Below are 24,513 nucleotides of genomic sequence, written 5' to 3'. Positions count from 1 at the left end.
CCTGCCCCAAACCTGCAGAGTCAGAAACTCAGGTGGATTTGGGAGTCTGGGCTTTAAGAGCTGCTCAGATGGTCTCTCTGCAGTGCCAGTCTGAGAGCACCTGCTGTGCAGTCCCCACTTCTGTGCCAGCTCTAGAAGTGTGCTGCTCTGCTGTTCATTGCTTGGAATGACAAACACTTGTAACCACAGCAGCTCTCACATACACTCTCGCACTTCCGGTGAATGGGTTGGTGCTGGGAAAGGTCGCACTGAGTTTCAGAGCTTGTTGTTGTCGCAGGGCAGTTGAATGACAGCCTGCAACCTAGGCTGAACCCTTGGCCTCGCTGAACTGTGTGGCTGCACACTGGGCCCAGAGCAGTTCCGTTCTGTTTGTGTGTAGGCGCATTTGTTCTGCTTGGGAATGGACACTGGCCTCCCTGGTGTTCCTTTGTTTGGAAAGCTTGAGGAGCGAGCAAGCCACGTCCTGGGGGTTTTTGTTGTGTTGAGTCCCGAGCCTGGTGTGTCTGGGGCGCTGGCTACTGCCCATCATCTCCCCATGCCGACTGGATGCTGCATTCCCCACCATCTCCCCAGGCTGTCAGTTTGTTGGAAGAGGTCGTCACTCCCCGCAAGGACTTGCCTCCTTTACTGCTCAAGCTGAATGAGAGACCAGCTGAGCGCCTGGACTATCTGGGAGTTTCCTATGGCCTAACCCCCAGGCTCCTCAAGTAAGTGGGCCTGCCCTGGCTCCCGGGACGGGTTGTCTGTTCCCAGCAGCTGTCAGCCTGCTTGTCTGTGGCCTTCCGTGTGGTGACCTGTTCTCCTTGGCTCTCTACAGGTTCTGGAAGCGCGCTGGGTTTGTTCCCGTTTATCTGAGACAGACCCCAGTAAGTGAGGCATCGGGCAGGGTTGGTTGAGGTCTCTGGTTGCTGTCTGGGCCGAGCTTGGCCTCCTGGCTGCCATGCTGAGCAGGTGCTGCCATTCCTGAAGGGGTGGTCCTCATCCTTGACGAGCCTGCGATCACGTATTCTTTGTTCCGTGAGGCGGGACTGACCTGGTGCTTGACTGGAAGGTGACGGAGCTATAGGTGGATGCATGTGTCTCACCTGGACTACTTGAATTCATATAAAAACAAAAGTGCTTTTCTGAGAGGAGCACTATTGTGTGGATTCGTGTTGCACTTTGCAGCCTGCAGGAGGGGTAGCCTGGTGTGCCCCGGGGCTGCAGAGGTTTACTGAGGAAGGTAACACTTGGGAGACTCTCAGTGTATTTAAAAATATCTCGGCACCTTCCATTTCACTTGCCGGGCACTGACAGCTTATTTTCTGGCAGGGAGAAAAAGTGGTCACTGGAAATCTTGAGTGGTCTGTGCTGTGCCAGACTGTCATGAGGGGCCAGGCTGCACAGGGGAGAATCCAGGCTCCCATCCACTGAGTCCAGGTGCAGTTTGGAGTTGAAGGAGAAGGTGGGGGCCGGAGGTGGTGTTTGCTGCCGGGGTGCATGTGTATTCTGCTCCTGGTGGCCCCTGCACCTGGAGTGGTAGCTGGTGTGTAGCATGGACTCGGTATCTGTTCTTGGTGAGGCTTTGAAGCAGCGTTTGCAGCTGTTCCAAGGAGAAGAGGGGAGCCCTAGGACTCTTCACGTTAGAGGACTGGGAAGGAGCAGCCTTGTTGCAAGGGAGAAAGTCATGTTAGGGTTAAGAAGTGTCTTGACTAGAGGAGATGGTCAGTGAGGGAAGCCTGGGCGTGAGAGAAGGCTCACTGCAAGTGAGGGGACGGCGCAGGAACAGAGATGGGGCACACCGTGGGCAGCTGGATGACAGAGACAGGGCTGTCAGATGGGCGATTCGAGAAGTGTGTTTTCTTACTGCCAGGTGTGATCTGTGGAGTTACTGTACAGGTGTGTGTGGAGGCAGGGAAAGTGCAGGCCTAGAGACAGGGTGGGACCCAGGGCTCCAGCAGAGGGCCGACCCCTCCCCTCACAGCCAGAGGGAAGGCAGAGTGAAGGCCTGGGAGGCATTGTTTAGCTTCTGCTTTGCTGCTGGGCCGGTGTAGACATCTGACTACTCCTTTTCTTTTTCTTTTTTTTTTTTTAATTACATTTTACATTTTATTATTATTATTATTATTTTATGATACAGTTCCATAGGCTCCTGGTATTTCTCTTATACCAGCCCCACCTAGTTCCTCTATGTCATTACTAAAGTATAGTTCTTCATACACAGTCATATGTCCATCATTGCAGGCATGGACAATGGCAGAGTCCAGCATCCTATTGTCAAGATATAGGAAACAGTTTCATTGTAAATCCATCTTTGTCTGGAAGTAGAGATGCGTACTACATTGTATTCTTACATCTGGCTGTATTAGTCTCCATTTCACAGCTACTGTACATCCCCTCAAATGAAAAGTCATAATACAAGATCAACAACTAAAAGAAAAATAGAAACTTACAATGCCATGAAGTTAAATAACATGTTACTAGATGTGACAGTCTCCATTACACAGCTACTATATACATCCCTGTAATTGAAAAGACACAAAACAAAATCAACCTTAGGAAGAAAAAAGAAATTAACACCACCATGAAGTTAAATAACATGCTACTAAATGACTAACGTGCAGTTGAAGAAATGAAAATCAAGAACCTTCTTGAAGAAAATGATGCTACTGTGTGATCTATGAGTCATTGAAGAATTTAATCAGAAGAAAGTGTTCTGAAGAGGTGAAACTAATAGAAACATCAAAACCCATGTGATATAGTTTCCGCTGATTTTTGTTGGTGAAATGTGTCTCTTTAGACAACAAATAGATGGGTTTTGCTTTTTTTTTTTCTCCTTTTTTTTTTTTATTTATTTTATTACAAAGTCAGATATACAGAGAGGAGGAGAGACAGAGAGGAAGATCTTCCGTCCGATGATTCACTCCCCAAGTGAGCTGCAATGGGCCGGTGCTGAGCCGATCTGAAGCCGGGAACCAGGAACCTCTTCCAGGTCTCCCACACGGGTGCAGTGTCCCAATGCATTGGGCCTTCTTCGACTGCCTTCCCAAGCCACAAGCAGGGAGCTGGATGGGAAGTGGAGCTGCCGGGATTAGAACTGGCGCCCATATGGGATCCCGGGGCGTTCAAGGTGAGGACTTTAGCCGCTAGGCCACGCCGCCGGTCCTGGGTTTTGTTTTTTAATCCAGTCTACTAATCTATGACATTTGATTGAGCTTAAGCCATTTACATTCAGAGTTTAATATGTATGGGTGGTACTTTGGGAATGGGTTGTTCATTGGTTTAGTCTTCTGTTGTCATTTTACGGGATGTTCTTCCCATTTGCCTTTGGTTTTGGTAGGTGCTATTCCTCTTCTCTGTCAAGAGAACATCTTGAAGTATCATTTGTAGGGCAGGTTTGGAAGAGGCAGATTCTTTTAACTTTTCTTGATTGTGGAAGAATTTGATTTCATTTTCAAAGACAAAAGAAAGCTTTGCTGGATATGTTATCCTAGGCCGACAATTTTTTTCTTTTAGAATCTGGAATAGGTCACTCCATTTTCTTCTTGCCTGTAGAGTTTCCTGTGAGAGATCTCCTGTGAGTTTAATTGGCATTCCTTTATATGTCAATTGATTTTTTTTCACATGCACATTTAAGGATCTTTTCCTTATGTTTGATTGAAGAGAGCTTGATGATCATGTGTGTTGGTGAAGATCGCTTTTGATCAAGCCTGTTGGGAGTTCTGTGCCTCTCCTAGATCTTGTTTCCCAATTCTTCCTCCAGATTAGGGAAATTTTCCTTTATTATTTCATTAAATATATTTGTAAACTCAGCTTCTCTTTCTGCACCTTCTGGTATTCCTGTAACTCTTATATTAGGCCTCTTAATAGTGTCTTTCACTTCTTGAATACTTTTTTTGGCCTGATGCAGCTCTGCTTCCAGCTTTTTGTTTGCTTGTCCCTGGTGATGGGAAATATCTTCCAATTCTGAGATTCTTTCTTCTGCTTGCTTCATTCTATTTTGGAGACTCTCCACTGTACTTTTAATTTGCTCCATTGTGTTCTTAATTTCTGATATATCAGCCTTGATTTGCTTTATTGCTGCTATTGCTTCTGTAAAATATTCCTTAAATTCTTTGAACTCTTGTATGTGCTTCTCATTGTTGATCAGAAGCTTTAAAATGAGTTTTCTGAATTCCCCATTTTCTCGCTGTCTTCCTCGGTTAACTCTGAGGTTGGCATAGGGTTTTGCTCCTTTGCAGGGGAGTTTTCGGTAATATTCACTATGCCTTTGTCTCTTTTGCTCTTGGTCATTGTACTTCTGGTTAGCAGAGTCTTCTCCTTGGGGCAGGTTTCTAAGCTGTGTAACCCAAAGGTCTACAGTTTGATTTTACTTATTGCAGTTGGTACACAACTCTTTGCTTGCAGCCAGTTGTGCCATTCCTTCCAGCAAGTTCCATGTCTGGGTTCTTATGTTAGATTTCCACCAAGAACTCTGTAGCCCCAACTCCTGGGTCACCACTCTCTACCTCATGTGATACTGTGCTGAGGCTGCACTGTTGTCTGTACAACCCTTCTCCCACTTCTGGTTGTAGCAGGTCCTAGGATTAGGGAGTCATCAGGTGTCCTATATACCTAGGTTGTTGGTGGCGCTGATCTTGCCAGAACCTGTTGGCCGTTAGATCTGGGTGCCACATGCACCTATTTTGACCCATACAATGCCACAGTCGGTATTGTTTTGCTGTAGGACCAGTGCAATCCACGGAACTCAGTGAGTTCTCACGAGCTCAGCACATGCATAGTTCACTGTTGTCTCCTACAGTCCTAAAGCTATTGCCACAGTTTACAAAATGGCACCTGACGTACCCCTACTAGAGTTCTTGATCTGCTGGCCATCAGATCTGAGGGCTACCCAGACCTGTCTTGGATGGAACCTCTAGAATGCCACGTTCACTGAGCATACACGTTCAGTGTATGCTCAGTCCTTTCCCTTGCCTTGGCCTCCTTAAGCAAAATGGTGTCCAATTCAGCTCTAGGGGGCTGACTGGGCTGTGAAATGCACGCTGTTCTCGCACTGTCTGGGATCTGCTGCTCTGTCTCTGCTCCTGGTCAAATCAAACAGACCAGCAGGACGGAGAGTTCTCTGTCTGGGTTCACCTCCCAAGCTCCTAGTGAAAGTCCCTTCCCACCTGATTGCTGATGGAGTTCCGGTTGCTGGTAGAGCAGCTGTTAGCTGAATGCCGCTGGAGTATCAGTCACTGTAACACCACACCATTGTGTTCACTGCTTTCCTGTGTCTGTCAGTCTCCAGGTACCCCTCTGCTGCTGTTCTGTCCTCTCCTATTTCCTGAAATGTGTCCTCTCTGCTTCATCCTGATTAAATGTTTCTCCATTCGCTTAAACGGAGTCCTTACCCTATTCCGCCATCTTGATTCTCCTGACTGCTGCTTTTCTTCAAGAGGGGAAGATAGTCCAGCGGCTAAGGACATTTCAATTGCGTGTTTGAGGATTGAAGTGGGCCTAGTTGAGACCATGAGCATGTGGCTATGGAAGGGCTGGGTCCTTGTCAGCATGTCGGGCCAAGGTTAGGGTGTAAGTCTGGCTGCCAGCCGGCAGGAGGATGCCGAGCAGTGAGCTCCCATGTGGACGATGGCACGTCCCCATGGCTGTGCTGTGTGCTTCCTTGTGTCCATGAGTACCCTTTAGTGACATCCCCTAGATATTTTCATGCTGTGGTGCTTTGTTGGGTAATGGAGAATGGAGATGCCAGTTGTCTGTTACTTTTAAAAATTTTTGTTTTATTTGAAAGACAGTTATAAAGAGAAGGTGAGACAGATCTTCCATCCACTGGTTCACTCCCCCCCACATGGCTGCAATGGCCTGAACTGAGTGAATCCCAAGCTAGAACCTACGAGCTTCTTCCCAGTGTCCCACATGGATGTGGGAGTCTAATGACTTGGATTATCTTCTGCTGCTTTGCCAAGGCATAAGAGGGAGCTGGATGAGAAGTTGAGTAGCTGAATGAACCAATGCCTCTGTAGGATGGTGGAGCCTCAGCCTTAGGCTTAGTGTGATACATCATGACACCAGCCCCTCACAGTTACTCTGTTAGCACTTCAGGAAGCCTGTATTTGCAAACTGGCTGTTGGCTTGGGAGCTCTGGGTTTTGGAGTTCCTAATATCTGGCACAAAATATCTTAATTGGATCATATGGAGTTTAAGCCTTTTTGAAAAAAAAATTTTGAAAGGCAGAGAGGGAAGGTGTGTACAATCTCACATTGTTATCCATTGGTAAATTTCCCAAGTTGCCAGAAGGGCCAGGGCCAGGCCAGGCCAGGCCAGAGCCTGGAGTTGGAACGCCATCTGAGTTTCTCACTTGAGTGGTAGGGGCCCAAGGCTTTGGACCATCTGCTGCTGCTTTCCCAGGCCATTAGCAGGGACCTGGATCGGAAGTGGAGCAGCCAGGACTTGAACTGGCTGTCATGTGAGAGGCTGGCATCCTAAGCTTTGGTTTAAGCTGTTCTGTCACAATGCCTGTCCTGAATTAAAATTCTTGTGACTTAAACTGAAAGCAGCAAATGTCTTTTGTGGTTGCAGGACACAAGTCACATCTGATCTCTGAACAGGTGTGTGTATTTGCTTCAGGCCAGTGTTCAAGCTGAAGCAATGGGAGGATGTGATGATAAGGGCGCCCTCTGCTGGGGAAGAAGCACCACTGTCTTATCTGCGTGCCGCCCTTGACCAGTGCTGGCCGTTCCAAAAAGATGGTTCTAGGGGCATGTGTTGCGCCACTGTGTGTGACGCCTGCATCCTGTGGTGGGATTGCCAGTTTGAGTCCTGGCTCCACTTCCAATCCACCTTCATGTTAGTGGATCATGGGAATCAGCAGTTAAGGGTTCAAGGGCTTAGGTTTCCCACCACCATTTGGGAGATTCAGACAGAGTTCCTGGCTCCTAGTTTTAGCCTGACCCAGTCCTGGATGTTGTATACATCTGGGGAGTGAACCAAGAAATGGAGGATCTTCCTCTCTCTCCTCCCCACTACCTTGTCACTCTCTTTAAAACAGGGGAAAGTACAGAAATAAAACATTGGGCCTGGCGCAGTGGCATAGTGGCTAAAGTCTTTGCTTTGAATGCGGCCGGATCCCATATGGTGCCGATTCTAATTCCGGCAACTCCACTTCCCATCCAGCTCTCTGCTTGTGGCCTGGGAAAGCAGTTAAAGACGGCCCAAAGCCTTGGGATCCTGAACCCACATGGGAGACATGGAGGAGGTTCTTGGCTTCTGGCTTTGGATTGGTGTATCTCCGACTGTTGCAGTCACTTGGGGAGTGAATCATGGGACGGAAGATCTTTGTATATCTGACTTTGCAATAAAAAAAAAATCTTTAAAAAAGAAAGAAAACATTAAAAACAGAGAGAGTTCTTGATGCCAATCAGGAGTGTGTGCTTCCTAGAATGACCTGACCGGGGAACACTCGTGCATCATGCTGAAGACGCTGACGGACGAGGACGAGGCAGAGCGGGGAGCCTGGCTGGCGGCCTTCTGGAAAGGTGACTGCGGAATGGAGGTAGGATGGCCCGCTGACAGGGTGCATCCGGATGCTCACTCTGCCCGTCATTCCTTGCAGATTTCCGTAGGCGGTTCCTGGCCTTGCTGTCCTACCAGTTCAGCACCTTCTCCCCTCCCCTGGCTCTGAACATCATTCAGAACCGGAACGTGGGGAAGCTGACCCAGCCAGGTGAGCTAGGCATGTGGCGCGGTCAGTGGCTTTGCTGTGTAAAAGGGAGGAAGCGGAGCAGTGTCTTGTCGGTCACCCACTGAGCGCCCCCGTTCAGGCTCATGCTCTGTGCTGGGCCCAGCGTCACACCTGTTGTCTCATGTCCTATGACAGAACTTTGGGATTGTAGGTGAGAGGTGTCAAGGGCATACAGGTGGTTACCATGGAACCCGGTTCAGGCTGCTCACACACTGAATAGGAGGGCAGCACCAGTGGTCTTGTGTGCAAGAGCTTGTGCATGTGGATAAATCCTGTGAGTGTGTTAAAGATGTGAAAAATGTATTCAGGGTCATGAGTGTCACCAGCTGTGTTTTTTATTGCCCATTATTTTTACTTATGTGTGTGTGCGCAAATATGCAGGAAAGAGTTTCAGAAGGCTTGTGGAAAAATGGAAGTGAAAATTGATTATTTTGGTGTAAAAATTTTTGAATCCATGCTTTTTTGTAGTGTGATTCTTCCATGAGCTTGTTAAAGTACTCTAGTGTACACACACACACTTTTTTGCCAGTTATATTCCGACAGAACAGTCTGTGTTCCTCAAGCTGGCACAGCATCCCCAGTTTCTGTGTAGCTGGATCTGAATTAGTGACAGAGTGAGAAACAAATGTGTACCCCTCAGCCGCGGGCACAAGGAGCCTTTCCTGGGTCTGGCATGTTGGCACAGGGACTCCACAGGGTCATGTGCCAGCTGCCCCCCAGCCCTGGAGCTCCCTCCATCTGGCAGGAGAATGTTGATGTCCTGCCAGCCGGGGGTGGGGATGCGTGCTGGATTGGAGGCCAGGTGCCTGCAGATGGCCTCTGTTGCTAGGGCAAGTTTAGCCGGGCCCCGCGAGTGCCTTGTGTCACACTGACCCGTGTGATTCTGCCTGTTCCCAGTCCTGAGCCGGGGGGAGCTGGACTCGCTGTTCCTCCCCTACGACCTGAAGCGGCTGGAGATGTACTCACGGAACATGGTTGACTACCACCTCATCATGGACATGGTCCCGGCCATCTCCCGTCTGTATTTCCTGAACCAGCTGGGGGACCTGGCCCTGTCTGCCACTCAGTCAGTAGGTTACCTGCTGTTGGCTTGGAAGGAAGGGCCCGTGGATGGTGGAGGTCTTTTGATGGATGGTGGGTTGGGCCCTTTGACGTGCTAAGTGGTCTCCTCATTGAATGGGTTAGGAAACCTGGACTCCAGTGTCAAGAAGCATGTCCAGCCATGAGGTCTGCAAGTTGGGGAGCCATAGCTGGACCCCATGTTCTCCCACTACCACGTTGCCTGAGCCCTACTGTAGCTTTAAAGTAGTGTTTATCAGGGAACACAGTAGGTTTTAATGGGCAGGGCCTGTGCCTGGGTCACTGCAGCAGCTTCTCCATCCTCCAGGCTCTCCTCCTGGGGATTGGCCTGCAGCACAAGTCTGTGGAGCAGCTGGAAAGGGAGACTGAGCTGCCTGCGGGCCAGCTGATGGGGCTGTTCAACCGCATCATCCGCAAGGTGGTGAAGGTAAGCTCATGGACTCACCTGTTCCCCAGGTGGGCACTGCCACTTGGCTGCATGTGCTGCGGATCGTCACACCGTGCCTGCACATGCACTCTCACCACGGGACAGTGGTAGTCTGAGTGTAGTTCTGTGTTCCTGCGAGAGTACCACAGGCAGTTCATACAGGTGCAGTCTGTTCTCGGGCTCTAAGAACAGCCGTATCCTTGGACTCTGGAGAGCACTGTTTGTGTCTTGGAAGTACCCAGCTCTTGCAGACCCTGAATGCCAGGCAGCTGGGCCCCTGCTGCTCCTTCAGCTTCAGCTTCTTGATATTGTTTTTTGTAGCTGTTTAATGACGTGCAGGAAAAGGCCATTGAGGAGCAGATGGTGGCTGTGAAGGATGTGGTCATGGAACCCACCATGAAGACCCTGAGTGATGACCTGGTACGTCCCTGCCAAAGGCCCCAGGGTTTCCTCAGCTGCTCCTGGCCTGGGGGACCCGAGCGTCTTCCCTGTCCCAGGGAAGAGTCCTCTGCATCCACCCAGCTCAGCGCTGGGTCCCCATGAGTGCCCTGGGCCCCGAGGATTTCTTCTCTGCACCTCCCTGCCCGTATATACTGCTTGCCGAGTATGTGAGTGCAGGGCCCCACCATTTGCTGGTGTGAATGTTTTGTTTGTCCTTTCTGTTAACGTAGAAAGTACGTATTTTAAATGCAGAATCTTTAGAAAGTTCATGGGCAAGAGCAGATTTTCTTGTGAAGAAACAGTGCATGGATTTCTGAACTGTTTTGCACTGAAACTTCCTGTTCACACTCTTGCCAAGGGCTGTGTGAACTACTGTGGCATGCTTGAATGTGCAGGCTTGGCTATGGGGGCCTTGGAGTTGACTTGGAGGAGGCCTGTGTTGCCCTGCTGGCCTCCCTCCTTGCCTCTCACCTCTTCTCTCTGCTCCTTGACCCAGGATGAAGCGGCCAAGGAATTCCAGGAGAAGCACCAGAAGGAAGTGGGCAAGCTGAAGGACATGGACCTCTCCCAGTAAGGCCCTGCCTACCTGTGGCGCCAGAAATTCCAGGCTCTGAGGCAGGTGCTAAGAACCACATTGGTGCCCTGGCAGAGTGGCAGGAAATGTGGCTTCCCCAGACCACCCCTGCTGCCTGACCTTGGCAGTTGGGTGTCTGAATTCTCCGGGATTCCATGTCACACCTTGGGGAGCCTCCCTGTCAGGATACTTCTGGGGCAAAGGGAAACTGGTGTGTGAGCACGTTAACAGTCAAGCTTCTGCATGTGAATGTTTGAAGAAAGAGTTCTAGTACCACAAAGAAAAGAGCTTGCTCCAGAACCTTCCAGTGTACTAGGGCTTGTGCTGTCTACCCCGCCCCGTGGACCAGTTCCCGTGGTGCTCAGCACCTGCTTTCCTGTTGCCAAGCCTTTAGTGATGGTGGCTGTGAATGCATGAGGTGGACATGGCCAGGAGTCTCCGGCAGGGGATTGAGCTGTAGCTTCTGCTGCGGTGCTGAGAAGTTACAAGCTTGATTGCTGGGACTGCTAGGCCAGAAGAGGTGAGGCAGGGCAGAGGGGAGAGGCACAGCACAGATGCCCGGAGGTGTGGGAGCTGAAGGGAGAGTGAGCCGGAGGCTTCTGGTGGGCAGTGACTGTGCTCAGGGTTGAAGCTGGGAGGGCTGCTGCCAGAGCGGGCCTGGCATCCCTCCTGTGACGCTTCTGCCCAGTAGGGCCAAACCACCTGTGTCTCCCTCCTGTTTATGGGCCGATACAGCTCAACATGGCCTTAAGGGCTGAAAGTGTCTGAGAGTGTTGTCCCTGTCATGCTTACGCGGTCCCCTGTGCTCTCTGCCGGCTATGACATGTCCCTTCCTTTTGAGGTACATCATTCGTGGGGATGACGAGGAGTGGAACGAGGTTTTGAATAAAGCTGGCCAGAATGCCTCGATCGTCAGCCTCAAGAGGTGAGGGTCTGTTGTGATATCTGATGGGGCTGTGTGCCACTCCACTTCTCCCAGACTTTGACTGTGGGAGGTTGGGGCAGAGGGTGACGGGGACAAAGTCCTGATTCGTTCTTCTATGGGAACAGCCTGGCTGCTGCTACTGCTTTCAGAACATGTCTCCCAGGGGTCAGGTCAGGTCTCTTTCCTCCCCATATCCACCTGCTGTCCCAGGGCCCTAAGCCTGGCAGGGAGGCAGAGGGGCTGAAGAGCCTGCCACGGACAACTGCAGCAGCAGGAGGGCTCTTGTCACCGGCCTTGCCTTAAGGGTGACTTGGCCATGGCTTCAGGTGGGAGTGTGGGAGTAATAAGCACCTTCCCAAGAAGCACCCAGTGAGCAAGGGACAGAGCCAGAATTGCAGCCAGGTCTGTCTGTGGTGGTACTGGGTTGGAACTGCTGGCCCATCCTTCTGCAAGCCAGTGTTTCTCAGAACTGTGAGTCTTCGTCTTAAAAGGGACTCTTGGTGACTTTGGTTTCTGTGGATCATCATGTCCATCTGTACTGTGCACACTGCAACACTTAGCAGTATTTATTCAATACTCACTGCAGTATTCTGGTGCTCTTTGAAAAATATTCTTCATAAAAATTTCAGGGAGAAGAGTAAGAGTGGCATTGCTTTGCATTTATGCTTTTGCTAATCTTTGTGTGATGTCCTGGAAAGCAGCTGGCTCTCCCATCTGCTTCTGTATATTGGCACTCTGTTGCTTTATCCCATGTCCTTAGTCCCTGGGAAGCCAGACATTCTGAGAATGAGCATGAAAATGGCAGATAGTATACTAGTATTACAAAGAGCTCTGGGCCTGCAAACCACCCACAGGGAGTCCCTACACTGCCTGAAACCCCTCACTGCCAGCTTCTAGCTGCAGAGGAGAGACATGGCTGCCGGGGCTGGCACCTGCATCAGGGTTTGCCCAGGGCCTCTGGAGATGAGGCTTACAAACTGCCATGGGAAAGTTTCTTGGGGAAACAGTATGTTTTTGGCATGAGCAGGATGGCTGATGGGCCCGCTTTATTGATGGCTTTGGTAACATTAGGGAAGAGGAAACCTTGTGATCTCAGACACTTTAGGTTGCAGACACACAACACTGTCTTTCGGAGTCTGTCACTCTGGCATCTTGGAGGCTGTGCCGTCACTGCTGACCCTGTCTCCTGGAAGTGCCAGTAGATGGCATGTGAGCCTGCTTGGTTGTGTCCTGTTTCTGGGGTCGACAGAGTGGCTCGGGTAGCCCGGGGTCTGTGATGGCTTCAGCCTTGAGCCTGGACCATGGGAGCAGTGACTAGAACAGAAGCTGGGGGAGTCTACAGCCACACCACCCTGAATGAGCCCGATCTCGTCTGATCTCAGAAGTTAAGCAGGGTCGGGCCTGGTTAGTGCTTGGATGGAAGAAGCCGGCGGAGCACGCTAGCCGTGAAGGCCAGCTCCATGCTCTGTAGTGCTGGCAAGGAGCCTGGCGAGCGTATGGACTTGAGGGCCAAAAAAAAATATGTATTTTTCTAAAACTTGCTTTTATTAGAAAGGTAGATCTAAAGAAAGAAGGAGGGACATAGAGAAAGGTCTTCCATCTACTGGTTCACTCCCCAAATGGCCGCAACAGCATGAACTAAGCCAGGAGCTTCCTCTGTGTCTCCCACACGGGTACAGAATCCTAAAGCTTTGGGCTAAACATCCTCGACTGCTTTCGCAGGTCACAAGCAGGGAGTTGGATGGGAAGTCGAACAGCCAGCACATGAGCCGGTGCACACATAGGATCCTGGCTTTTGAAGGGGGATGATTAGCCAATCAATCTGTTGTGCCAGGTTCCCAAAAATCTATTTTTTTAAAGATTTATTTAATGTATTTGAAAGAGCTAGAGAGATCTTTAGCTCACTGCTAAATGCCACAAATGCCAGGTGGTGCTTCTGGGTCTCCCATGTGAGTGCAATTGTGCCATCCTATGCTGCTTTCCGGGCACATTAGCGGGGAACTGGATCAGAGGTGGAGCAGCCAGGACTCAAATGCTGCTCATGTGGGATGCTGACATCACAGCTAATGGGTGGCTTTACCCATTACTCCACAATGCGGCCCCATAGAAATTTTTGAGGCCTATTTTTTTTTTCCCCCTAAGAGGGGCTTTGTTCACAGAAAGGTCTGTGGTGTTAGCTCTTCCTGGGTAGAGAAGTATTTGTCTCCATGACCAAATGTCCTTGGGGAGAACCTTCAACCCTTATGGTGCTGTGATGGAAGGAGCTGTTTGCTGAGTGGTCCCAGTGCCAGTCTGACAGGGAGGCATCAATGGCCAGCTGCAGGGTGTAGCCTGAGCGAATTATTGCTCTATTGGGTTTTTTCTAGTGCTCTGGAATAAATAGCAGGAGCCATCAGAAAGTCGTGAAGGGTTTTCCTCAGAGCCTTGTCTGTTTTGGGACAGTGTGTCAGGTTTCGGTTGGCCCGGTGCTGGGAGGGAGCTCCTTCCTGTGGTCCTTGGTGGGGTGCATGGGGCCCTGGTGAGCTCCCCAGGGTACAGACTTTATCCTGGGCAGACTAAGTGTGATTAGGGCAGGGGCCAGTGCTTGGGAGTAGCCCTGGTCCCCTGTGCCATGTCTGCACCTGCTGAGAACATTAGCTCCTGCCCAGGTTCCCTTACAGCCGGGCTTGGGTGGGCACCCCTGGCAGACAAAGTGGCCAGAGTGTGGAGCCGACCACGACCGTGCGGTTTCCATTCATTCTCATGTTTTTCCTCTAGTGACAAGAAAAGGAAGATGGATGCCCAACAAGAACCAAAACAGAACAAGAAGTCGAAGAAAAGTAGAGAGATGAGGAACAAGAAAGATCTGAAATCAAAGCGGAAGAAGTAGTGAGGGGACCTCTAAGAATGGCCAAGTGCGGCCTGGTCTGTGAAACAGGAGGCCCCTGCAAACCTGCAGGCCCAACCATGGCCCTTGGCGGGGCCAACCTGGCTCCCGAGCGGGTCTGCTCAGAACTTGGTGGCTGGGCAAACCCCTGGCACTGCCAGGCCTTGCTCCTTTTGGTCTACACCCTCCTTTCCTATAAGTTCATGATCTCAAGGGTACAACGCAGGGTATCTCGCAGGAGACAGCGTCATGGACTTGGCCACACACCCTGGAACAGTGGGGACTGTGGCCCATCCCTGTCAGTGCTCCAGGCTTCCTGACACCTTACACTCTGCCACTCCAGGCTCCAGCTCCCTGCTGCCCAAGCCTTTAAGTCGCATATGACATCTGAGTCCCTAAGACTATTTCATCCATTTGTGGAAATGCTGGGACAGGTTCCTTGGCTGGCAGCTGGGGATAGGAGGTGCGGAGAACTTATTTTTAATAAATAACATCTTGGAAAGACCTCTCTCTACCTGCCAGTGCTTGCAAGTCCCACAGAGGTGCCTGAGGCTTGTTGTTTTCTCTCAGTCCTGCTGCCAGGTAGGATTTGGGGGTGTTGGTGTCTGGGCCAAGAGTAGGTGGTTTGGCAGGGGCAGCTTGCTCCAGGAGACTGTGGGACAGGGTGGCACCACTGGGGGGTGGGAGGCTTGGTGTGGTGACAGGAGGCCAGCAAGCTGCCCCTCCTTGCCTTCCTAGTTCCTGAGAAGGAACCCAGCCCCTCCCAGTCACTGGGGACAGAGGTCCAGTGGCTTGGGTTTCTTGGATTTCCATGCCATGGGTCCAAATGGAAGCATTCCTCAGGCCTCGTCCCTAATTGGGTTTGTGGGGTCTGACTGAAGGACAGGGAAACTCCTGGGCCAAGTGCTAAGCACTCTGGTCCCTTCTCGGGGGAGAGGCAGGTTGTGGCTCCCTACCTCCCACCACTACCACCACCTCCCACCGCCGCCGCCGCCACCACCACCACTAGGTTGCTGTGCCTTGTCTCTGGTGGATCCTGGGTGTGGGGGCCTCCTGTTTTTGGCCTGAAGCTTCTGCCCGTGAATGCTATGTTAGTTCCATGGAGGGCGTCATTAGCCTTTCAGGTAGGTACCCAAGCTTGCCTTCCAGAGAGGACTGGTTGAACCAGAGCTGTGTTTCGTAAGAGAAAGCGTGAGCTCCGATCTGTTTCTCTTCTCAGAGGCCTGCCATGGCTGGGATGTCCCAAATCCAGAAGCTTGGACCTGCCTCCAGGTATCCCACGTAGCTGGCAGGAACCCAGGTACTTGAGCCATCACTGCTACTTCCCCGGGTCTGTTATCAGGAAGTTGTGCTGGTGTCGGGGGCTGGAACTGAGCTTGAAACCCAGGCCCTCCACTGCTAGGCTAAATTTATCCCCTCCCCGCCATAGTATTGTAAGTTACCGGAGCACGTGACCTGTGAGTGAGGAAGCCTTTGTCCAGTGCCTGGTCCCAGCATCTGTTCAGCTGGCCCTGCCCTGGGGCTCAAGATGAGGGGGCCTCAGAGGTGAAAGTGCGCACCATCAGGGCTTAGATGGTTGGCTCTGTCCTGGCCCTCCCCCTGACCTTGACCACCACTGTGGTTAGTATGTTTCCACTGAAATTGAATCTGCATTGTGAGGTGTCAGATGGGACTGGCTAGGACACTTACTTATGGTTTTATGGTAAGGCAGAGTTGGAGAGTTCTTCATCCACTGGTTCACTCTCCAAATGGCTGCAATGGCCCAAGCTGGGCCATTCTGAAGCCGGAAGTCGTCACTGGGTCTCCCACCCACGTGGATACAGAGTCTCAAGGATCTGAGCAATCCTCTACTGCTTTTCTAGGCCATAAGCAGGGAGCTGTATCAGAAGTAGAGCATCCAGGGACATGAACTCATGCCCATATGGGATTACTGGCACCACAGCCAGCCCCATATTTCTTTTTAAGCAGCCCAGCCTTAGCAACAGGAAGTGGGCCAAGACTTGCCTGGTCTCTGCCTGTCCTCTGTGTCCACATCCGTGGATTGTGAGCACTGAGTGGTGCCACCTGCCAGGGCCATGGTGAGAAGAGGGCGGAGTAGAATGGGAGAAGAGCTGGGAGGGGTGCCTGGTATGTAGTGTGCGCCTCTCGAATGGGTCGCCCTGGGTTCTAGGCACGCTCCTTGGATCTAATCCAAGCAGCTGCTCGGTTCCACAGTAGCCCAGAGATGGCCAAGGCACTGGCTGTGTTCTGAAACCACCCTGGGCCTTGTGGAAGGCGAGCACTTTTCCAGTCATTTTTGCCGGCTCTGAAGTGGCCTGGTCCCCTGTGCAGTGTGCAGCCCAGGCCCTTTGATATGCAAAGCCTGTGTCTTGAATGGGGAGAGCTCTGCGCCGTGTGTCTTGTTCTTGGGTTCTCCTTCAAGGCTGAAAAGGCAAGCGTCCCCCAGACCTCACCATCTGGCCCCCAGACTGAGTGACATCTGTAAAGCTCGGCTGTGTCAGGCGATGTCACTTGTGGGGTGGATTCAGATGGGCTAGCTATGAATTTTGTCACCAGGATGGGGAAGGGGACTGCCAAGCTGAAAACAAAGACGCCTCCTGAGTGGCCTCCTCTACCCCACCCCAGGACGGGGTGGGGGGGATGGGGAGGCTGGCCTGCCTCTGTGCTTCTACCACTCATCTGGCACCAGCAGTCCCCGAGGAGGAGCAGCAGCAGTGGGCAGGCAAGGAGGCGGGACACAAAGGGGCTGCTGGGGTGGGGGATGGGCAGAAGTGACCGTCACCTTGGAAAAAATGTAGGCTCATTATCTGAGGCTATTACTACAGCTCTGCCAGCCTGCAGGCCTGGAGGAGGGAGCACTGGAAGATCTCTGGGCAATGAAGTCAGAGGTGGGCGGATGCCCTTTGCTTTTTGTAGACAACACCAGAGGGAGGCAGCCTGCAGCTTTGGTAGGTGCTGGTGCTGGCCTTGCTGGTAGGCCGTGGCTACCGAGAGTAAACTTCTTGTGCGTTTCCTGGTGTGTGGTGTAGTTTTGTGGTATAAAAAGCTAATACCTCAAATGACCACAATGGCTGGAGCTGAGCTGATCAGAAGCTAGGAACCCCCTCCGCAGGTGCAGGATTTTGCTCAAGGCTTTGGACCATCTTTTACTGCTTTCCCAGGCTATAAGCAGCAAATGGAATAGGAAGTGGAGCAGCAGGGAAAAGAACCAGTGCCCCTATGGGATGATGGCAATGCAAAGTGGAGGATTAGCCTGCTGAGCCACCACACCGGCCCCTCTGCATGGGTTTGTAAGGACTTGGGGAAACTAGTCGCCACAGTGAGTCCCATGTCACTGCTGCAGAGAAAGGCCTGCCGCTGTCCTCTTGGCATTACCTGGCATTTTGCCCCCTACTAAAGGAGGCCTATTCTGCCTCTGGCCTCATCTACTCTGCCCCCTCCTACCTGCAGGGCATCCAGGCTAAGGCCCCAGGGAAGAGGGTGGGGTGCCCTGAGTAACCCAGAGTCAGCCCTGGGTTATCCATGATCTTCATGGGCCCTCCCCACCTCTGAACTCTGAGCAACCCTCTCCTGGGAGCCATGAGGCCAAGGTCATTGTTAATGACTGTTTATTGTTAATAAAATCATAGATTTACAGTGAGTGACATTAATGTACAGTTACGGTATCATACAATATTACAGCAATAAAATAACACCTATTCCTCTGTACATCCAGCTCAAGCAGCTCATCAAAAAAATATTTCCTAGGATTGCAAGCCCCAGGGGCTTTCCCAGGTGGGCACAGTGCCACCTCCTGGAACACCAGGGTCTTCTGGTGAATAAATAGTTTCTAAGGTGCAGCCAGACAGTTGGAGACTCCACCTAGAGCAGGCTGTCCCAAGGTCCTTGCAGTGTCTGATCCATAAATAGGCTGGTGGGGCCTGGTGCTGTGGCTCCCCCAGGGCAGGCAGGTAGGGGGCTGGGCAGAAGGTGGCCTGCTTCCAGGCTCCTCACCGACTGTATCCCCAGGAGCCAAGACTCCCAATGAACGATGTGAGCCCTACTACCTAAGAGACCCAGCCATGGGGAGAGACCCAGGCTGGGTTGTCTGAGCCTGCCAAGACAAACTTGTTTGGGTGAGGTTTCAGGATCAGCCCCTTTAGTGTGACCCCCCCCCCAAAAAAAAAAAAAAATCCAGCAGCAACCACAAGAGCTGAAGTCCCCAGGCTCCTACATTGAACACCCTCTCCCCTTGCCACCCTGGGCCCAGCCTGCCCCAGGCGAGTACACCTGTAGGCCCAGGTTCCCAAGGCCAGCAGGGTGGTCAAGGCTGCCCTGTGGACAGCCGTCTCAGGATCCCTGCGAGTCCCCAGCAAACCTGACCATGGCCCAGTCTTGCTGCCCTTCACCCTGGATGTTTAGAAAAACACCAGCATTTGAATTCTACAACCTGGAGCCCAGATGGAGGAGGTGCCACATTCACTGGGATACCCACAACCCAGCATCTCACTCCAAGCTGGGCTAGCTGAGGCCCCACGGTTGGTGGGAGCATGGACCAGGACCTGCTGTGGCCCTACTGGATAGCTGCAAGAAGGGTGAGTGTGTGTGACCCTCAGGGTGCAAGTTGCATGGGCATGGGGAGGGAGAAGGGCCATCTCCTGGCTACAGATCTCCTCTGGGCTGTCATCAGACAACACAGTCTGCTCCAGAATTGAGGGTGGCTCCTGTCTGGTGACAGATGGGCTCAAGGCACACCTGCCTTACCGGAAGAAAGGTCGCCGCTGAGGAGTGCAGCTCAGACACGCGAGGTTACATAGAGCGAGTGCACGCGCTCTGCCAGTGTGCTCTGCAGGTCCTGCAGTGGGTCCAGGCCCTGCACCTTGCTGCTGCGGCCATAGATGAGCTGCCGGAAGGAGTCCTGCTCCAGCAGGGCCTTCATGTGCTTCAGGAAGAAGCCCTCACAGAACAGGGCCAGTTCTGGGGCGTTGTGTATCTGTGGGGCAGGTCAGGAGAGGAGTAAGGCTATGATCTAGAGTCCTTCCAGAGACAGGGTGGGGTCGGATCCCAGCAGTGCCACCAGTAGTATCACTCAAGTCTGGTGTGGGCTCCTATCACTCTGCCAGTGTCCCCCTTGCTGAACCGGACATCCCTGCTAGATCAGAAACTCCTTTCTCAAGGGTGGGCAGACAGACCGCCAGTGGCATCAGGTGTCTGGCATGTGAGTGTGCACGTGGCACATGCCCAGTGGCTGTTAGTTCGGCAAACAGTGAGGGCCCACCCTTGGGACTAGGTCCTGAAGTTGCGGTCTCTTAGGGCTGCTGTTCTAGAGTGAGGAGGAGCAGCACACAGACCACAGTCACCCAAACAAGGTGTCCTTCAGCTGGGTGACGTGTGGCTCAGGAGGCCTGAGGACATCAGATGTCAAACGCAGGGTTGGCAATGAGAAGAGCGCGTGGCTGTCAAGTGTTGTGGGGGCAGGACGAGGTGAGGAAGAGTGCAGATGCCCTTGTGTCCACCCTGCCCTGCTGCCCTATTGCCTGAGGCGAGGGGGAGAACCTCGTGAAGTAGAGTGTGAAGGCCAGGACAGGAGGAGTCCCTGCGGTGTATTAGGGGCGGCTGACCTTGGGCCTGGGGCGGAGCTGGGGGAGAAAACTCAGGCAACACCCGTGGGATGGACTGACTCAGCAAGGCTCAGCTACTGACCGGTGTGGCAGAGCCAAGACGCAATAGGCTGCAAAGCTGAACTCCTAAGCAGCCATGGGCACCAGGACCCCTGGTATCCCAAGTTCAGGGGTAAGGGGAGCTGCTGCAAATCCTCTCTCGGCCGCTCCACTGCCCTCTGCGGCATCTCCTACCCCAGCCTGCCCGCCCACAGCTCAGCAGGGCCCAGGGGCTGTAGAAGCCTCACCTTGGCATATTTGTAGGTGTTCACGGCGCTCTCCACGCTGAGGGTCTGAGAGCACAGGATCTCACAGTGCCGCTGCAGGGCATCCAGCTGGAATAGGCTGGCGGCGGACAGCAGCTGCAGGGGGCAAGGCCAGGCCTGGGTGCTCAAGGGCAGGGCAGATGCTCCTCAGCATGTGCCCTACTGCTCTGGGAGAGTTGTCAGAAGGGACTTCTGGTCCTGGGAGGCCGTGGGGCCAATCGAGTGGCCTCCGTGAACTTCAGAGCCGGGGGTGACCAGGTCAGAGTGAGGCCCAGCTGCCTTCCAGGTCGGAGCCTCCCCCAGGGGCATCCCTTTCTAGCTTGCGGCCGGCTGTGGCCCAGGTTCTCACATCTTCTCTATTCATTAGGTCATCAGGTGGAGAGAGAGGACCCTGCCCCACCTCCCAGTGGGGTCCCAGAGCTGGCCTGACTGGACAGCTGGGCCCTGTCCTCACCTCCAGGATGTCGGCGGTGGGGATCTCCATGGATTCCGTTCCTCCATAGTATAGGTACTGCATCATCATCTACAGCACAGAGGGGCCCTGGGTCAGTGCACAGGCCTGCGAGCCCTCAGCCGCACCACTCCCCAGCCTGCCTCCCCTTCCAGCTCTGGAAGCCATCTATCCCCGGACACTCCCTGCCAGGAGAAAAGCCTGGGAACTCAGGAAGAGGGATGCTGTGTGCGGGGGCGGGGGCGGGGGGTGGACTGGAGGCCTGGGGGCAAGAAGCTGGCCCGGCTCAAGGCAGGATGGGAGTGTGGGCAAGGTCCCCTGCTGCTGCAGGCTCAGGTGTTTTTGTTATTTTTATTTTTAAAAAAGATTTATTTTATTGCAAAGATAAGATAGGAAAATCTTCCATCTGCTTACTCACTCCCCAAGTGACCCCAATAGCCAGAACTGAGCCAATCAGGAGCCAAAGCCAGGAGCTTCTTCCGGGTCTCCTACAAGGGTGCAGAGTCCCAAGGCTTTGGGCCATCCTTGACTGCTTTCCCAGGCCACAAGCAGGGACCTGGATGGGAAGCGGGGCTGCAAGGATTAGAACCAGCGTCCATATGGGATCCTGGCGCATTCAAGTTGAGGACTTTTGCCACTATGCCACTGTGCTGGGCCCAGGCGGGTTTTTTGAGATTGGTCTCTCCATGGTCGGGGGGCGACTGGCTAACCAGTGTCCCTCTGAGAGCTCCTCCCCTTTTTTTCTCATCTGCCCCAGGACTCTGATGTAACGGTATCAGCTGGGTCCTTGGCTCCCTGGAGAGAGCCAGAAGCCCAGGTCCAGGGCCTGGAGTACCCCTAAGCCCTGCCCCCATGCCTCCTCATGCTCTCAGCATCTCTTTGTCCTGTCCCCATCAGGGCAACTCTCTATGCAGCCCCTGAAATGGGTATGTGCCAGGTACATGGCTCAAGGGAGTATGAGAGGAGTCATGTGACTTTGGGCTCCTTAGATTTCTATGAGGCTCTATGGCTCTGGTGTCCCCAGCCTCTAGCTGCCACCTGGCTGCATGGCAACCCCTGAGGGAGCAGCCCTGACCCAGCCCCCCAGCCTGGAGACCTCCAGTCACCACCCAGCAGAAAGGAACTCCCAGCCAGGGTCCCTTCCCTGGCCTCGCGTGCCCAGACTGGACTTGTCATCATGTAGCATTCCATGTGCCGAAGAGCCAGGCTAGAGGCTCTCCATCAGATGGGCTCCTCACAGCCCCTTCTGCTGAGCCAGCGGGCTGGGGAGCTGGGGGGGTACTCGGGAGAAGGGGCTGCATATCCTAAGATGGGAGGGGGTGGGGCCCAGCTAGCTGAGAACACAGGCTCAAGCACTGTGTGTTTGTCCTTGAACACCTGATGCTGTGGGCACAACCAACTCGGAGCTGTCCTCCAGGCCCAGCTGGACAAGGCCCGCGAGAGCTCTGGGGGTAGAACAGCCCAACGACACCCATGTACCTGAAAGATGTGGTACTTCATGTCGCTGATCTCAATGGTTTTGCTGCTGTCGCCATCAGAATCTGACTTGTTGGTCATCAGCGTCTTGAATCTGCAGTGAAGGAGACTAAATGAGGTGGGGCTTGAAATGTAGTTTCTGCACATCACTGCCCACCAGCTGGTGGGACAGTTCACTGCTGTGTCCCCCAACGACTCTTCTGGTGCCATGTCCCATCCTGTTGGGCTGATCCCTGTTCTGTCCCTGCTGCCCTCACCCCACAGGGACCCGGCCCCCCCCGTAGCCAGGACATTGGCTTCTTGCAGGGCCTTCCTGGTTTCTCATCACCAGGAGCATTGCCTTGGTGGGACACTGGGGTCGCTGGCCCACGGGGGAGGGCAGGGGGAGAGGGGCAATCCAGCATCCCTAGGCTGCTTTACCTGTTGGAAGCTGTCACCAGCAGCACTTTGTGCGCGTAAAACAGCCTCCCTTCCACGAGGAACGTCACATCCGACATCTCCTTGTTGTTCAGAAAGTGGGGGTCTGTGAGGAACAGCAGAGATGGAGAAGGCCCAAGGACTGGGGGTATGTCCTGGGCATGGGGACACAGGTAAAGAACTGAGTGCACGATGCCAGGTCTGGCCCTTGGGAGTGGGCAGGAGGAAGGGCTTGGGGAGCAGACGGGGCGAGGCGTCGGGGTGTAAGGGCAGCCTCTCACCTAGCCTGGCAGGCAGGGTCTTCCGGAGCTCGGGGATGCTGGGGATGGGGCTGCTGCCATAGCAGTGGGTGAAGATGGCGGCCAGCTGCTGGATGACCGAGTCGTTCTGTAGGAGTGACAGCAGGGTGGGTGTACTTGCTGTCTGCAGATGCAGGTGCGTCCCCAGCAGCCCCTGTGCTTCGTTACCAAGGATTGGGGCTGGCGTGCGCAATAGGCCTATTACAGCAGTGATTTCCCCGAAAGGGCCCTCCTGGCCAGCCTCTGTGGATCTGTGGCTTCTGGCCTGTGCCACCAGACAGCTGGGACTGTGGGCTCTGTCACCGGAGGTACTCTGAACGCAGGGCAGGGCTGCCTGGCCGTGCTCACCTTGCTCGTCTTGAGGATATCAAACATGAGCCGCAAGCCCTCGGTCACCAACTCCTCATTGTACTCCTCCTCTTTGATGGAGCTGAAATCCCTCAGCAGGCTCTGCACCACTGAGTACCGTGACTGCGAGAAGGAGGTGCGCAGGGACTCGATCCAGATGTGCAGCTTCCAGGGGACACCTGGGGAAGGGGACAGCAGTCACTCAAGGGGCGTGGCGCACCCCGTGGTCACAGGGCACCCTGTTACCCCAGCACGGGCTGTCAAGTGGCCCCCGGGCAGCACATCTATATGATGGATGGAAGCTGCCCCCACTTTTCCCAGTCCTGTGGCAGGTTAGGGGGTGGCAGATGGGGCAGGAGAGCAGCCCTGGTCACAGCCTTAGGAGCCCCGGCTCTGGGACCGGACAGCCCAGCTGTAGGGTGTCACAGTGAGCCATCGGTCCTGGAGTGGTGAGCAGGTGCATCTGGGGATGCAGGATGGTCTCCACACCTGACACAAGAGGACTTCCAAGGGTTCAGAGCTGGAGTTAAGAGATGATTGGGCTGTAAAATGTCTTTGAAATTCACGCAAAGTGCTTTTGTGACATGTGTTTCTGGTGGACTTGCTGAGGGTCCCTTGTGGAAGAGCCTGGTCTTTCGGCACAGGGTTGGTTTGCAGGGCACAGCCAGGACAGGTCATGCCTGTTTAACCATATCCCCAGGGTGTGCTAGTGGGGCCACGACCAAAGCTACTCCCGTTGCTGGTCATTAGAGAAAGTGTTGGAGCTGGCACTGTTGCATAGCAAGCTAAGCCTCTACCGGCACTGCCAACATCTCATGTAAGCGCTGGTTCAAATCCTGGCTGCTCCACTTCTGATCCAGCTTCCTGCTAATGCACCTGGGAGAGGAGTAGAGGATGGCCCAAGTGCTTTGGCCCCTGTGTTCATGTGGGAAACCTGGAAGAAGCTCCTGGCCCTAGATCAGCTCACCTCTGGCCATTGTAGCCATTTGGGGAATGAACCAGTGAATGGAAGGTCTCTCTATCTCTCTCTCTCTGTCTCTCTGTAGCTCTGCCTTTCAAACAAAAAGTCTTTTAAAAAATTTTATTTTTATTAGAAAGGCAGATTTTTAGACAGAAAGCTCTTCCATCTGCTGCTTTACTTTCCAAATGGCCATAACAGCCAGGGCTGAACCAATCAGAGGCAGGAGCCAGGATCTTCTTTCCAAGTGTCTTACTTGGGTGCAGGGTCCCTAGGCATCCTCTGCCATTTTCCTGGGCCACAGTTAGGGAGCTGGGTAGGAAGTGGAACAACCAAGATATGAGCTGGCACCCATATGTGAACCTGTCACTTGAAGGTAGAGGATTAGCTAGTTGAGCCAGTGTACCAGCCCCCAAAACTAAGTCTTACAGAAAGAGGTGTCTTCCCCACCCCAGCTTCACTGTGGCTGGAGAACCTTCCTGGCGGTGATTGTGGCATCGCCTGGGACCAAACTGTAGGTGGGTCCAGCACAGGATACCGAGGCTGGCAGCAGCTCACCTGGCCTAGTTAGCACGGGCTGTGCTGTGACCCTAGGAGGGTAACAGCATCATGGCTCTGGTTTGAGGTGG

General features: G+C 53.2%; 2 protein-coding genes across 3 annotated transcripts in view; one reads left to right on the top strand and one right to left on the bottom strand.

The window, feature by feature from the left end:
* The window catches only part of NAT10 (N-acetyltransferase 10), a 46,099-nt gene extending 31,564 nt beyond the window's left edge, over nt 1–14,535 (top strand). For both annotated transcript variants that reach the window (XM_004585413.3, XM_058663180.1), the window contains exons 20-29: nt 574–707; nt 818–866; nt 7,415–7,511; nt 7,589–7,699; nt 8,615–8,787; nt 9,105–9,224; nt 9,546–9,644; nt 10,162–10,235; nt 11,081–11,164; nt 13,922–14,535. In XM_004585413.3, the coding sequence (XP_004585470.2) occupies nt 574–707; nt 818–866; nt 7,415–7,511; nt 7,589–7,699; nt 8,615–8,787; nt 9,105–9,224; nt 9,546–9,644; nt 10,162–10,235; nt 11,081–11,164; nt 13,922–14,033 (1,053 nt within the window). In that variant the 3' untranslated portion in view covers nt 14,034–14,535. The remainder of the gene's footprint in view (nt 1–573; nt 708–817; nt 867–7,414; nt 7,512–7,588; nt 7,700–8,614; nt 8,788–9,104; nt 9,225–9,545; nt 9,645–10,161; nt 10,236–11,080; nt 11,165–13,921) is intronic.
* A 3,526-nt stretch (nt 14,536–18,061) lies between these two features.
* The window catches only part of ABTB2 (ankyrin repeat and BTB domain containing 2), a 166,101-nt gene continuing 159,649 nt past the window's right edge, over nt 18,062–24,513 (bottom strand). The window contains exons 11-17 of the mRNA XM_004585412.2: nt 22,927–23,105; nt 22,561–22,666; nt 22,283–22,385; nt 21,866–21,956; nt 20,390–20,458; nt 19,918–20,031; nt 18,062–19,002 (exon numbers count right to left, since the gene is read on the bottom strand). Coding sequence (XP_004585469.2) covers nt 18,805–19,002; nt 19,918–20,031; nt 20,390–20,458; nt 21,866–21,956; nt 22,283–22,385; nt 22,561–22,666; nt 22,927–23,105 — 860 coding nt within the window. The 3' untranslated portion in view covers nt 18,062–18,804. The remainder of the gene's footprint in view (nt 19,003–19,917; nt 20,032–20,389; nt 20,459–21,865; nt 21,957–22,282; nt 22,386–22,560; nt 22,667–22,926; nt 23,106–24,513) is intronic.

Source organism: Ochotona princeps, chromosome 4 (genome assembly GCF_030435755.1).
Source record: "Ochotona princeps isolate mOchPri1 chromosome 4, mOchPri1.hap1, whole genome shotgun sequence".
Lineage (NCBI taxonomy): Eukaryota > Metazoa > Chordata > Mammalia > Lagomorpha > Ochotonidae > Ochotona > Ochotona princeps.
This window is presented reverse-complemented; position numbering and strand designations above follow the sequence as displayed.